The 15,354-nt window shown below is 40.3% G+C and overlaps 1 protein-coding gene across 1 annotated transcript in view; it reads right to left on the bottom strand.

Annotated features, from left to right (window-relative positions):
- The window catches only part of zanl (zonadhesin, like), a 33,138-nt gene that overhangs the window by 7,281 nt on the left and 10,503 nt on the right, over positions 1-15,354 (bottom strand). Inside the window, exons 15-38 of the mRNA XM_046381626.1 lie at positions 15,115-15,263; positions 14,807-14,935; positions 14,351-14,489; positions 13,893-14,034; positions 13,239-13,435; positions 12,864-13,002; positions 12,211-12,327; positions 11,679-11,803; positions 11,020-11,165; positions 9,976-10,119; positions 9,643-9,750; positions 7,581-7,750; positions 6,847-7,049; positions 6,171-6,315; positions 5,840-6,087; positions 4,950-5,127; positions 4,697-4,805; positions 4,051-4,145; positions 3,146-3,322; positions 1,169-1,377; positions 894-1,038; positions 645-742; positions 334-480; positions 45-209 (exon numbers count right to left, since the gene is read on the bottom strand). Coding sequence (XP_046237582.1) covers positions 45-209; positions 334-480; positions 645-742; positions 894-1,038; positions 1,169-1,377; positions 3,146-3,322; positions 4,051-4,145; positions 4,697-4,805; positions 4,950-5,127; positions 5,840-6,087; positions 6,171-6,315; positions 6,847-7,049; positions 7,581-7,750; positions 9,643-9,750; positions 9,976-10,119; positions 11,020-11,165; positions 11,679-11,803; positions 12,211-12,327; positions 12,864-13,002; positions 13,239-13,435; positions 13,893-14,034; positions 14,351-14,489; positions 14,807-14,935; positions 15,115-15,263 — 3,624 coding nt within the window. The remainder of the gene's footprint in view (positions 1-44; positions 210-333; positions 481-644; positions 743-893; positions 1,039-1,168; positions 1,378-3,145; positions 3,323-4,050; positions 4,146-4,696; positions 4,806-4,949; positions 5,128-5,839; positions 6,088-6,170; positions 6,316-6,846; positions 7,050-7,580; positions 7,751-9,642; positions 9,751-9,975; positions 10,120-11,019; positions 11,166-11,678; positions 11,804-12,210; positions 12,328-12,863; positions 13,003-13,238; positions 13,436-13,892; positions 14,035-14,350; positions 14,490-14,806; positions 14,936-15,114; positions 15,264-15,354) is intronic.

The raw sequence follows: 15,354 nt of genomic DNA, 5'->3' as shown, positions 1-15,354 counted from the left end.
ACTGAGAAATGTGGTGCATGCATGCACAACTGCTGTCTTCACACCTTGTTGAAGTATTCTCCTGGAACAGTGATCTCCAAGTGATGGACTCCATCAAACTTCACTTGTAGACCAAAGTTTGTGTCCAGCAGACTGTAGGATCCACTGGTTATCACCTTGGCGCCGGCCACATCAATGGAAATTGGGGTTCGCACCCGCCTTCCATTCAGCTATGATAAGACATAGTCCACAGGCGTCAGTCAGAAGACAATTTTACTATACCGTATCACATTACTTTATAGCATTTGTAGTCCAATATCATTCCATCTGAATGAAATGAAGGATGGTCTTTACCAGAACTCTGTGGCTTTTTTGCAGTTCAACCACGGTGTCATGAGGCAGGTAGACTTTTACGGAGCGAACATAGGAGGCATCTGGTTGACCACGTTCTTCGTTTTTGGCCACTATCTTAAATGGAGTTACTTGGGTGGAGTTACACACCTAGAAGATTCAGAAAAAGATTTTTTCTTAATGTTTCCCATACTTTAAAAAGTATTTACTGTACAACAGACACACTGTATAGCTGGAAAAGCAGCCAGCACCACAAACAGATGTGTATGAACTTCAAAAAGAAATGTGTAATAGCATTCGAATTCATCACATACCTCCACCAGAGTGTAAGTGCAGGTACCCATGAATGTGTGCATCACACCATCAAAGGTGTAGTAATGGGGATCTCCAGCCACATGGCATACGCCTTTACCTGAAGAGGGAAGGAGGCTCAGTGAAATGTAAAAAATTTATTTTATGATTTATGTCTCACTATGAACAAACAGAAATGATGAACATAAGACTCGACTTAAAATAAACCCAGATTATTCTAACTATTCTTCATCCAGTCCATTTAAGTTTACCTGTAGAATGGCAGTCCAGTTGTCCTTCGACAACTTTGCACTCCTGAGCAGGGCTGCATTGCCACGGTTCACAGGTGATGTTGAAGTTGCTGTTACACTTGCAGCGTTCTGAGCAGTCCTTCTCAGTGAACCAAGAATCTCCTACCTACACACACACACAAACACACACACACAGAGAGCACAGAAAAAAATCTAAATCAAAAAAACCCAAAACAAAACAAAACCAAGGAAAATAAAAATGATTCCCCTTGAGTGTTCCACCTGAGCATTCTTACCGGCCGATATGTTCCGTCCCCCTCAGTACATCCGCACTCACTGAGTGGGACACATTTCCCTCCACTGAGGATGAGGCCAGGGTTACAGAAACATCCTTCCACACAGGGCTGGTCACAGGAGCCACTGGGGCCTGCAGGGTCCTGACAGCTGGGCTGGGGGCATGCGGGGCCACACGGGTTGTAATGGCTGCCTGCGGGGCACTTCAGAGCTGGAGGAAGCAGAACATTTGGAAAAAGAATGTTTGAAAGATGTTTAGTAAAATACACAACATTAGAACTTCCATTCATCTCTAAACAAAAAGGATTTATTTATAGTTTTTTCCTCAAATGTAAAGCAGCAGAAGTTTTCTTAAGTATCTGGTGTGTTCACAGTTTGTTTGGGCCAGAGACAGAAAGGGTATTGGAGCTCAAGAGGTAATCAAGCCAGGCTTCAGAGGCCTGGAGTCATCAGGGTAGAGGAGTGGGACCCCTGACTCATCACTCCGGGAAGCATGGTGCAACATGGTCCTCAGTGGTCATCTCTAAACCCATCATCACAGTCCTGGCAACACAGTTAAGCTCCTGTAGGCTGTTGGCATCAGGCCAGAGGTGAATATCCTTCACCTTGTCGGCCACAGCAAGCACAAGGATATAAGCCCATACAACCCATAGTGCCAACCCAAATAAACTTCAAGGCAAAGGCAGCAGGCCTCGAGCTGGCAGATTTTCACAGTATTACTTGGGTGATTGGGCAGTCCATTTCAAAGATGCATGGGTTTTCAAAACAGTGTTCCTGGGTTCCAGTTTGCAGTTCTCATGCCAGCTCCCACCACTGTCATGGGTTAAGGTGACCTCAGTCACAGATCCTAGGAGGGCCCTTTGCCACAAGAGACAGCCACAGTGCAGAACAAGAAAGCCATCACAGCAGTAGATCCTCATATACAGACCAATGAGTTTTGTTAAACATATTTTCTAATACTGAAGAAAGACATTCCTCTCTGGAAGGTACTGCACCCAAGTAGGCTGAACACACATTAATCTCCATAGGCCTCATAGAAGCATATTTTCATATACCTGTTCAACTAGAATATAGGAAATATGTTCACTTTGGCTTCCAAGGTCAGCCACCAGTTTGATGTTCTTCCACTTGGCTTCAAAGGAAGTATGAAAGCAGCATTAAGAATACAGTATCTAAAGGGAGTGAAGAACCTCCCTTATCTTGATGATTTGGGTCCCTTTTTGTGGGAAGAACAAAAAACATTCAAGGTCCTCCCTTACATCATTTCTGGGCATGTCTGTAAATGAGACAAGAGTTACAGACCACCTGATTAGTCTGTATCTGGATTCAGTGTTGATGCGGTAGCATCTGAATGTGGATGAAGTGGAGACGATTCAATGCCTGGTGCAGTCGTTAAACCTTGGAGCAAGTTTGCCCTTTCAGACACTGTTCAGGATGCTCGGGATGTTAGCTGTGGCCTTATCAATCAAACCTCTGTCGCTACTGCACCAGCCACAACAAAGTGATCTTGAAGCCCTAGTTTGGGAGACCTTGCAGAACAAAGGCTTCTTCCACATCATGAAGGCCAAATTACCTTGTCCAGTCCGGGCTGTAGTTGTACATTGAAGCAATACAGAGCTTTAGGCACTCACTTGTATGCTACAGAGGAAAAGAACAATGCTATCTGTGCAAAGGCTCTTCCTGTCCCCTCAGATGTTATCTGCCAAGTTATCTGCACGTCATGTTATCTATCAGGATGCTGCAGCATATTGGACTGTGTTTTGCTCGCATTTTCAAAGTTCCTCACTTGCCTCATTTTTGTGACAACAAGGCACAAGACACTGATGAGGTGTCAGTGAGGCAGTAGTGGTAATTATATCTGGGATATATATTATATACTGCCCCATCTCAATATCTTCTATGCAATACATTTTGTAGTAGACACATTGCTAAAGGCAATTTTATACACACAAACAAAGACACGTGCACACACAACTTACGACAGAAAGTATTGCTTCTCCATTCAATGTGGACTCCTGCAGCAGCACACATGTCAGCATAGCTTTCTATGGCCTGGCAAAGAGCCACAGTCTGACCTCCGGTGGCACACATGTCATACCGACAGTTTCCAAAGTATGGTTCAGGTGGCACGGCAGTGTGGCAGGGCTTAAAGATACCTGAGGTCAAGACATAGAAATGTAGTGAAGGTGAATGGGAGACAAACTCATTTGACTCATTTGATGTTTTTTTTTTTTTATCTGACTACTTTATTTGATTACTCTATAGTAACTCTACATGCAGTATCAGTCTTTTTGGTGTCCTAGTTAAACAATGATAACTAGATGAGAGATATTTGCGAAACCTTAAAGCAGTGGTTCTCCTAACCCCACAATGTTACAATGTCACAATGATAGGTGAAGAAACTAATTATAAAGTATTCAAGTTAAGTTTTAGGTAAATAAATGTCGACACAATAGCATCAGAAAATTACTGTTTGTTTGTCACTGTTTATTATCCCACTTAAATTAATTAATTTTACATACTCATTTACATCATATTAATATTTTTCCCTGATTAATCCCTACCTATCCCTTACTGACTGTGCTGAGCTTGATGCTTACATGTTGAGAGTAATGAAGACAGAGTCAAGACACCTAACAGACATACTTAATAAATATCAAACATGTAAATGCTGTATGTTTGCTAATTACATGAACATTAGACAAAGATGTAGGTGGGTGCTGTCAGTGCTTATTTTATTGCTTGATCCTTGGTCTTTCAGCATCTGCCACATTGGAATAAGCTCCTTTAAAGTGTTAAAGGCAGCAGGATACGGACAAATAAGTGGCAGGCCTGGAAAGTGCTGTTCTCAAAATTGTGCACTGTGTTTGTGCCTTTGTCATACCATTGGGATCTGTGATCATGCCACAGCTGGTGGGTTTATTGGCCTCCTCCTCCACCTCTTTATCACAGTCTTCCTGTCCTCCACCATTGGTGCAACTGGAGAAAGGGTGGACAGTTTATGAGAATGGAATAAAGTAATGAGTCCTGTTGTGCCTTTGAGTATGTACATGATATATGCACGCCCTCTGCCCATCCAACACTTAGAGCATCATATCTTAGAAATTTGCTGCAGATGGTTCCCTGAGAATAAATTAGTTTCAACAACATCAAATTTGGTCTCAAATACCTGAAAGTACAGTCAGCAAAAACAAACAAAAGCCAGCTTAAAGAACATTAAGGACATTAAGGAGTGGATCAAAGTACCACTGTATAATGGATGACTTGGGAAACTTGCATGATGAACATCCTACTCTTAGTTGCTTCCACAGAAATAGTGTTTTAAATTTCATAATGATTCACAGTAGGTTTCACTTTCTTGTTCTTGTCAGTCACTCTTGAGCCACTGTTAATTGAACTTAGTATCTGCTGTAGTAATTTCCATTAAATGCTTACTCTCTGTTAAGCTACTGTTAATGACGCACTTCCTGCACAAATGTTCAACTTCAACTCAATGAAGTTGTCATGGATTTAGTTATGCTGTGACTCACTCAGGCCGTGGGTCAGGAACCTCCCAGCTGTCTCCCAGTTCATTGGTGTTAGCAGCTGGTGTATTGTCTGGTTTCAAGTTGTCATCATCTGGATCTCCATTGAAATTTCCTGCCGTGGCAACATATTAAAACTCAACACAGAGTGACCAGTCAACATGCTGTAAAATACATTCGGGGTTGTTTTTGTTGACCTAGTAGTATTTGGTTTAAAAGCTTTATAATGTCAGTACTGGTTCATCATACTGGTTCTTACCACACATGCCACAGAGCAGACCATTGTACGAGGTTGGCACACTGACGTCAGCATAGTGGTCACCATTGAAACGTACTCTCAGGCCAAAGGATGTCTCCAAGACAACAAACTTGCCACTCATGTAGATCTTAGTTCCACTGATGGAGGTGACAGGTGGGACGACCACTGTTCCGTTGACCTGAAGAACAAAGAGATATTTCTTCTAATGATGGACAGAAAGGGCAAAGAGGAGAAGTAGAAAGTGGAGGCGTTCGTTTCAAACGGCGGCTACCAAAATTTTTTCTGTTTATTAATCCCAAATCAGTCAGGTTCGCTGACCTTTTTTGAATCTGGTTTTTCGACATGTCACATCAGGAAAAGCACAGATGTAACTAATAGGATTAAGGATGACTTGATGTAATGCAGTAATCAATATTATTAGCTACTACACCTGCATTAGACAAGTAAAACCGATTTAAAAAAATCTTCATTTCACTCCACAGTTTTTTCTGGTCATGCCTCCCAAACCCCAAATTTAACAACTCAAATGCTCATGACATTGCCCCAGGCTCCAACCTGATCTCTTCAGTTGTTTTGTTTTGTCAAACCAACAGTCCAAAACACAAAGATATTCAGTTTACTACTGTAGACTAATAAAACCAGTAACTATTCATGTTTTTTAAGCTGGCACTATTCTTTTTTCAGGGCATTATTCCACAAAGTTGAAAGCTGTCAATTGGCTAATCCATTTATCATCCAGTCGTTTCAGCATGAAATATTAGGAGCACTTGTTCATCTTTGGTGCTCAACAGTAAGCTCTCCCTAACAATCGGACCTACAGTACAAAGATGCAGCAAAAGTGGACATTACTGATTACTAATCTAACTAACCGTCGTCGTCGTCTAACTTACCTGGACTGTGCGGCCTTTACCGAGGATGACAGTCACACCGTCCACATTGATTACCACAGCCCTGACATAGGAAACCTTCTTATTACTTCCTCTGTGTTCATTCTGGGTTTCCACTGTGAAATAAGGCATGCTAGAGGAGGCGTTGCAAGGTTTGGTCAGGGTGTAGGAACAGGCTCCCATGTAATGATGGGTGTGTTTGTCAAAGGTATTGTAGTGGGGATCACCGCATACAGAGCAGACACCATTTCCTGAACAAGAGAGATAAGGATTTATTTATATTTACTTATAAAATATTTTAGTTTGTGTGTGTGTGTATGTGTGTTTAACATACCCAGAGGACGACATTCATATTCTCCATCTTGTATTTGGCAGCTCTCAGTGGTTGGTTTACAGCTGCTGTTGTGACACTGGATCAGTCCTCCACTGTGACAGGCACACTTCTGCTCACAACCCTCCAAGTACCACTCGTCACCAACCTGACAAACACACACACATACAATATGCAAATAAACACACAAATATTTCAATGCATTAAGCCTCCACAAAAAATTTTCATGAGGGGCAATAACCATTCATATGAACAATCACATGCCAATGGAAGAGCCATTGAGAGCAATTTTGGGTTAAGCATTTCCCAAGGACAATTTGGCATGCAGACTGCAAGGGTCAGGGTTTGATATTATGATTAGTGGATGAGAGCTCTACCTCCTGAGCCACAGCCACACCAAGTAGATTCTGGTCTGCACAAGGCTCTTGTTGTTTAATTTAATCCATCATAAGAATGATTTACTTCGTAGACCCATCCATGATTGCTTTTATAAAGTGCTTACATCAAGGCAACCATAACCAAATTAATCATTAAGATGCACATCATGTGCCCTGGATTCTTTGGTTCTAGCAAAATATCTCCAAAACTTAATATCAGTCAGGTTTCATTTTAAATATAAACCTCGCAGCAAAGGGAGCATGAGATTAGTACATGTTATTTGGAGGATGTTTCCACTTACGGGATGATAGGATCCACTGGTGTCAACACAGCCACAGTCTTTCAGTGCCACACACTTGTCGTTGCTGAGGATGAAGCCTGGGTCACACTTGCAACCCTCCACACACACGTCCTCACAGCCGGGGGAGCCCACCACACCCAGACAAGTCTCTGGGCAGGAACTCACACACAGAGAGTAGGAGCTGTTGGGAGGACAAGCCAGTGCTGCATGGAGAAACGAAGGGCATAGAAGAGAGAGTTGGGAAGATGAAGGATTTAAGAAAGGGCATTAGAAAGATAGATAAGATGAGCGGAAGGATTAAGCTGAGGATGAAGTGATAAATATGTTCTCAATTTTTGTTGAAGTGACTTTTTGAAAGAAATCTGTTTTTAATCTATTTGATGTTGTTGAGAAGCATATTTCAGATGGAATAGCCTCTATACAGAACGGTTCTCATCATATAATTATTCTGAGGACTTGTCATGTGCAACAACCAAACCATAACAAAAAAAAAGTATAAACGTTACGACTTTTTCACGTAAATTTGGGTTACCATTCCACATGACAGTTTGCCTGACTCTTCTTGTGGGGAACATGACTGTACCAAATTTCACGGTAATCTGTCTAATAGTTGTCAAGCTATTTCACACTGGACTAAGTGACTAAACAACCATTGCCATACTTACTAGCAGACAATGATTCTCTCCTCTGGAAAAAAAAAGACAGTTTATCATATTAAAATATTCAAGGCTTACGGCAGAAGTCTGGAGTCCTCCACTGGTAGACCTTGGCTCCAGCACTCTGGCAAGCATCAGTGTAGGCCTGGAGCTGGTCACACAGTACATGCTGCTGTCCACTGAACTGACACATGTCATACACACAGCTCTGGAAAAATGGAGTGGGATTCACCACCTTGACACACTCCCTGGAACAGAGAAAAACACTCATTCAGATTTGGGGAGAAGAGGACAGAAACGGTCAGTGAAGGGCTGAAAGAAGTCAAAATCATAATTCCATCTATTAATATCAGGCTGATAAACATTAAACTTAAGTATGGATACTTTAAAAGTTAGAATACATGATAAAATGAAGAGTCGCCTCACATGCCTTTTAGGCAAACTCTAGTTGAGATTTAATAAGAGCGTTCTTCAAAAGTGGCTTTCTTGCATAAAGACTGGTGAAGAACCTGGGCAACAGTTGCTATATGCACAGTCTCTCCCACCTCAGCTGCTGAAGCTTTGAACTCTGAATAGTTATAGGTGTCTTGATGGTGTCTCACTAGTTTCCTTCTTGCACAGTCCCTCAGCTCTGGGAGATTTGTGCCATATTCCTTCCATTTCTTAATGATGCATTTAACTGAAATCCAAGGGATATTCAGTAACTTGGAAATTTATTTGTATGACTTACACTTTTCAATGACCTTATCTTGGAGTTACATGTTCACAGGCATCATGGTGTAATTGTAGCTAGGAATACTGATTAACCAGTGACTTCTAGACAGTGTCTTTATACTAACATTATTGGGGCACATTCACTGGACTCAGGTAATCTCAATTTCACTAATTGTGAGACAACCAGCTCAACTAAGTCGGTCACTTTAAAGGGGGTGAATATTTACTCATTTAATTGGCTATGATTCCATTTATAAAAGCAGCAAAGGGAAAACATCCATGGGGGAGAATATTTTTTATAGGCACTGTACAGTCCTTTTAAAAATATCCTAAGTCTGCATTTAACAGTGTGTGCTTGAGTGTGGGTCAGAGTTCAGTGTTGTTGAAGTGATGTTTCAACAAGCTATAATTGTAATCTCAAGAAAGATAAAAGAGTCATCTTTGCAGAGATAACACTATCTGTGTAGTCAAATGCTTTGTAGAAACTTGTGAATGATTTCTGTGGTTATCTTGTTATTTAAAAATGTTATAAAAAGAAAGACTAACAAAACTGCATGTTTTGTTTTGTTGGGTTTTGTTGGGTCTCTCTAAAAATGAAATTAAAGAGTTTGGTCTGGACCTGCTCTAATTGGAAAGTGTCATGACGCAACTGTTATATAAATAAATTGAATTGAATTGAACTGCACTGCTAAGGTATCATTTGTAAATATTCAGACAGATGTTTGATTCAGTCACGCCCTCTATCAACATTATCATCCTCTAATATCGATTTAATTTGAAAAGCTTTATTAAATCTAAAAGAGGTTAATTAATTAAAGACTAATAGAGTAAAATAAAATTAAAAAGTTTTCTGAAGATTTTTGGTTTGATTTTTTTTTTGCATGTATGTATGTAAATGGATATGTTAAAAATATTACAAGAATAATTCATAAATAAAAAGAATAGTTCACTAATAACATTAACATGACAAAAATAAATCTGAGCTATGTGTGTTGCATCTGTCTCTTTCATTGCTTTACAGTTCTGGTTTTACCAGGACAAAAATTTAAGTTAGTCACATTACATTATTAACAGAGGCCGTGTGACTTTTCAGATCATTCAATCTTTTCAGATTGGAAAGTATAAAGTTTGGGGAGGACCCTTCACAGGCCAAAAGTAGACACTACTGAAGTGTGTCACGGGAAATCTTGAATCTGCTAGGGACTAAAAATCCCCATTTAAAAATGCACAATTACAAATTTCCAAAAGAATCACAAAAAAAAACAAAACAAAACCAAAAAAAACCCTGAAAAAACGACACAAGATCAGATTCAGATTCTGATTGTCTGCAGAGTTATGGTTTTTATCTCAGGATCCTCTAAACAGTAGATCACTCTGCTGTCCTCTTGGAGCAGGTTAAAGATTAAGAATAAAAGGTTGTTTTCACCTGAAGGGTCCAGCAGGGTCTGTGATTTTGCCACACTTGTCTGGTTTCACCAGCTCTGCTTCAAGTTTGGGGTCACAGTCTGGGTCAGGCTTGATGTCTGGCATACACCTGATCAGTAAAAACACCATGGTCACATTCCATTTCATAAAACAGCAGATTATTCAATTTCATTTATCTTAAAGAATTATGTCAGTATGAATTTAGACAGCAAGTACATAACTGAAGACATCTATAGCATTATATTTTTGTGCTCATAATGCCACATTGTGTACCGGTACTCAGAATCTGGAAATTCTCAGATCATGTGACAAAGATGAATGCATTTTAACTCACGAGTCATCCTCATCCTCTTCTGTCTGCCAGCTGTTCCCAAAGTCATTGACATTTCCTACCAAAGTGCCATCTGGAGTGGTGAAATCATTGTCTGGGCTCCCATCGTAGTCACCACAGAGACCACACATTTGGTCATAGTAGGAGCTGAAGGAAAGACAAGGACAAAGAGAATATGGATTAAGAGATGAAGAGGAATGTCTTAAGAAGACTTATAAAACGCTATTTGATTCTTTAATGTAATTCTAGAAATAAAGCAACAGAGCTTACACAGAGATTAAACAGAGATTATGGCCCAGGTAGATTTAGCATTTCTACAAACTGTTGTATCTTGGATATACTCAAAAATGCCATCATTGTTAATAAAATTTACTGAAGCCCATATAATCCTGCGTTTAAACAAATTTTAAAGGAAGCTGTGTATACGGTCAATTTATAAACTCAGCTACTCTTAGTGGCAGAAGCTGAGGTGTAAACACATCCACAAATGTAAGAAGTTTCAACCTGTGCGAAAAATTGGGTTGATGATTCAAACTGATGACGATGTAAAATCAACAAAAAAAAGAAAAAAAAAAAAAGGAAAGGGGGATTGAGCTAAATAACAAAATGCTTATAAAAAGCAAAAGCTGTATACTGAAGTGAACAATGCTCGGATAAAATTTGTGTCACATCAAACAAATAAAGACAGTTTATCTGTTCAGGATTTCAGCAACAAATGTGGATCACGATCACGAGCCATGACAGTCACACGATCTTAACGGAGAAGGTTTGCAAATGTACTTATATATACCTATAAACAACAACTCAAATATATAATTTCAAGGTATGAGGGGTGGAAGTGTGTCAGCAGTTTAGATGAATGTTAAGTGGTGAGTGGAGGCCTGTTGTTAAGTGCAAAACCTAAACATTAACCAAACCAAAGCCAACCAACAAGGATAAAGGATAAGTGAGGTTATATTATTCAGACGGCAGCCATATTTGATAAATATTACCTCTGACACAGTGTCACCACCTGATTGTTAAACTTAAACAAACCTCTGTACTAACCTGGGAACTGAGATCTGTGCGTAATGGTTTCCATCCCAACGCACCTGGAGACCAAAGGGCGTCTGCAGGATGACGTACTGACCGGCAAGCCGGAGAGAGATGTGAGGTGAGGCTATGTAAGGGAGGGCCACCCGCAGTCCATTTACCTGCCAGAGGGATTCACCAAAAGACAATGTTAAAAAGGAGCTATGTGTACACTTAATATTTGTTACGGTTTCCTGTCAGCTTTACATATCTGATTAATCACAGATAACATGGATAAAAACCCAGCACACAGGGATTTCGGTCTCTCTTTGTATAACTTTGAGAGCAAGATGACGCTGACACAGTGCGTTGACGCTGACATAGCTGACAAAGATGAGTACAAGAAACAATGAGGATTAGGACTGTGATCAGATTTCTGGGATTAAAAAGAGATAAAAGTCAAGGACTGAGGATGAGATAAAAAAAAAAAAGTGAATAGAACAAGGGCTTTGAGTTGTAATTTCACTAAACCGGAAGATTAGTCTTGATATAGAGAGAGTCATTCAACTGTGTGTGTGTACGTGGCACATGTAAATGCACATACCCAATCACCTCTTGTGATAGTGAAAACGTGTAAAGGTTACCTACAGACACAGAATACATTGCGCACTGGTGTTAGCGATGCCCATACTGACCAGAATCTTCCTGGTTTTCATCATAGTCACAGTGATTCCATTTACAGTGACATAGAGTTTTCTCAGGTAGGACAGTCCTGACACCCCTCGCTCCTCATTCTTTGCCTCCACTGAGAACCAAGGACCTGCACAGGCAGAACATAATTCACTTTTTAAAACTCACAAATACACTTACCCAGTAATCAGGTTACTGTCCTTCCTACTTCCGTCACAGTTAGTGCATTCCCATTCACATAAAAACAGAACATTACTGCTTTGTGCAGTAACATCAGTAGAAGATGATGTAGAAGATGACTGAATGAGTTAGACTGATGACCGCTATAGATACTTTTGTCTATCACATAGATGTAGTTACACCTCTTGGTCTCAACACATCAGATTTTTTTTGATTACTTGAAGTTAATAAGGTTGAGGACAAACAAACTTTCCAAAGCTGATGAAGATTCATTTGTAGAAGGCATAAAAAAGTTCAAAATAACTGAGAATCTGTTGAAGCGCAACAACACTTACAAATGTTTAAATTTATTCCTACCTGTGTTGTTCTTGCAGGTTCTGGCCAGTGTGTAGGTACATGTTCCCATGAAGCTGTAGTACTTCTTGTCAAACGTAGTGTAGTGAGGATCACCAGAAACCACACAGTCTTGAGAGTCTGAGATGAAGGGAGAAGCAGCCTGAACAACTTGGAAACATCAGACTACAATACAGCTTTTTTCTAACACTGCTATGAGCTGCTGACTGACTGCTCCTAAACCTTAAAATGTAAAACATTTCATAACAGAACTGATGTTCTCCCTCAAGTTGACAGAACTCCATTAATACCACATCTATGAATAAGATGACCGAAATGCACGCTCCCTCCATAGACAATTGAGAATCATATTTCCAATTTAAGCCTGTTAAGACCAAAGATTCATGACCAGACAAGTTGAAAAATATAACTACTCACAATATCTGTTCTGAAAATCTGACAGTTTATACCAATGCAACTGGACAATACAAATTGTCTCAACAGCTTTATGTACTTCTGTTCTAACTGCCAGCTACTCTGGCTTTTTTGTAGCAGCTTTGAATGAGCAAAGAGATATTGAGTGAACCATTGTTCTGTTAAAATTTTGTTATGTCAAAAATCAAGATTTAACCATTAATCGAAAGGGAAAGAGGTTCTGGGCTCTGGGGTAAACTCACCAGTGGGATAGCACGCCAGCTCACCATTCTGGAGTTTACACTCATGCATTGGAGGGCATTCAGAGGCCACACAGGTAATGGAGGAAGCATCACACCTACACTTACGCTTACAATCTTCTTCATAAAACTCCTCTCCTGGCTGACACACACACACACACACACATTTGAATTATGTAAACAGGAGGAAACTTAAATCACGAATCACTTCAACACAACTTCATAGAGTATGTAATAGAGTATCACCAAGATCACAGCTGTGGGTTTTATGAGTATATGACTTTATAACATCCCAGTTCAAACTTACATTTAATGACAGTGTACAGGCAGAAAATTGTGCTGAGGAAAATGTACCAACTTAGACCATCTTCACTGTACCTCATAATACTGGCCGTTGGTGTGATTGCAGCCACAAGAATTCTTCATGACACACTTGCCGGCACTCAGGACATAGCCAGGATTGCACACACAAGCTTCTGAGCAGGGTCCATCACAGGAGGGAGGTTTTCCAGAACATGTTTCCTGGCATGGGTCTGCACAGGGCTCATAGTGGCTGTTGCTGGGGCAATTCAGCGCTAGGGGTTGATGGGAGGATGAAGTCAGTGATAAGCAGGGAAGCATGGACTCGATACTGATATGGGATATTTGTCTGATATTGACTCAGATGGCTGGATCAGGTATTGTGATAGTGAGGCTGTCTGATTCAAATTAAAATTAAATTAAAATCAAGTTAAATTTAAGAGGACCACTCCTTGTGTTGATATAAAAGGGTCATTTTGAGGTAACAAAAACCTCAATTTATTTCCAGGTGATTATAGACTAATGAAAAAAATAATAATTAATATTAGAATTAGTTTCTATCATATTGCCTCCACACTTCAGCTAAAATGACACATTTTTGGCCAGGTGGAAATGATTTCTTTCTCTGAGATTATTAAAATAAGAAACCTTGCTAACCCTTGGGAAGCTCCCCAGTTGCTTCTATATTGCCCTCTATCCAACCATCATTTCTCCATACATTCATTCACTTACGGCAGAAGGTTTCATTCCTCCAGGGCCCAATGTTGACACCACGGTCCTGGCATTCATTGACGTAGGCTTCGATGGCTTCGCACAGAATCGGCTTGTGCCCCTCCAGCTCGCACAGATCAAAGACACAGTTTTTGAAGTAATTCTGAAGATACAGACATAGTCCGTTGAGTTTCATTTCTTAATTCTGTTCCTTCGTCTTAAACAAGAAATGTGAATTTATGTTTCTTTTTTGGGTCATTTGCCGCCTCAGCCTCTACTGAATCAAAGCCAACATTTTATTTTCACCAGCAATTAGAAAAAACTCATATCAAATTGCATTATCCATGTTTTGACAATTTATATTCAATGGTTTGTCAATCTATTGTTAATAAAATGAAAATAAGGAGTCTGTCAGGACTTTTGCAAAAGGGAATCTACTTAACTACATATTTTTCAATATTTTTTGGTTAGTGATTTACATTGGGGTTGACTTTGGGGTGGCACACAGCAAAAGGACCATTTTTGTCCAGGAGGATTCCACAGTATCCAGAGCTCTCATACAGATCCTGCTCGTCTTCATCACACCCAGGGATGGTGGTGTTGGGTTTCTTATTACACCTGTCAACACAGACACACGCACACACACACACACCCACACACACACACACACACACACAACCCCAAACATGCACATTAGGTTAACTGGCCACTCTACATTGCACCTAGGTGTGAGTGTGTGCGTGTCTGGCTTTCTGTCTTTGTGTGCAGGCCCTGCGATTGACTGGCGACCAGTCCAGGGTGTACCCTGCCTCTTGCTCGTAGTCAGCTGGGATAGGCTACAGCCCACTGTGACCCTGACGAATAAGCAGTATAGAAAATGGATGGATGGATGGAGGTTAAGTCCTTAAGTGGATATATCAGCGTAGTCTACTCACTCTGGGTCAGTGTTCCAGCTTTGTCCAAAGTCATTGGCATTGTTGGTCAACGATCCATCTGGTTTACGGAAGTCATCTTTAGTATCTCCATTGTAATCTCCACACAGTCCACACAGTTTGTTTTGATAGCTGCAGATTACAAGGAAATATGCAAGTTAGCAATTTGAGGAAATATTCGTTACAACCAAGCACGATTGTTTTGGCTGGTTATCTCAGCATCACTCCATTAAAAATAGGATTCTGTTTGTGGTTAGGGTAAGACACAATAGACAAGCTCCAGCGACAAAATCTCTTCAGTCTTCACTCACTCTTTGATCACTTTGATGTCCATGAAGTGGTTTCCGTCATAGCGAACAGTTACACCAAAGTTCATGGACACAGTGTAGTGTTTTCCTGACTTAAACACAGAAACACCAGGGACTGGAGTCACTGGCAGATTTACAATGGTTCCATTCACCTGAACGGGGGAAGCAGAATAACATAGTTATTGAATACTGAGGAAACAGAAACAGTCAGTCATTAAAACTCCACCTATATAATGTCGCACT

This window comes from Scatophagus argus, chromosome 23, assembly GCF_020382885.2.
Source record: "Scatophagus argus isolate fScaArg1 chromosome 23, fScaArg1.pri, whole genome shotgun sequence".
Lineage (NCBI taxonomy): Eukaryota > Metazoa > Chordata > Actinopteri > Scatophagidae > Scatophagus > Scatophagus argus.
The sequence above is the reverse complement of the archived record's forward strand: the minus strand, read 5'-3'. Positions and strand labels throughout refer to the sequence as shown.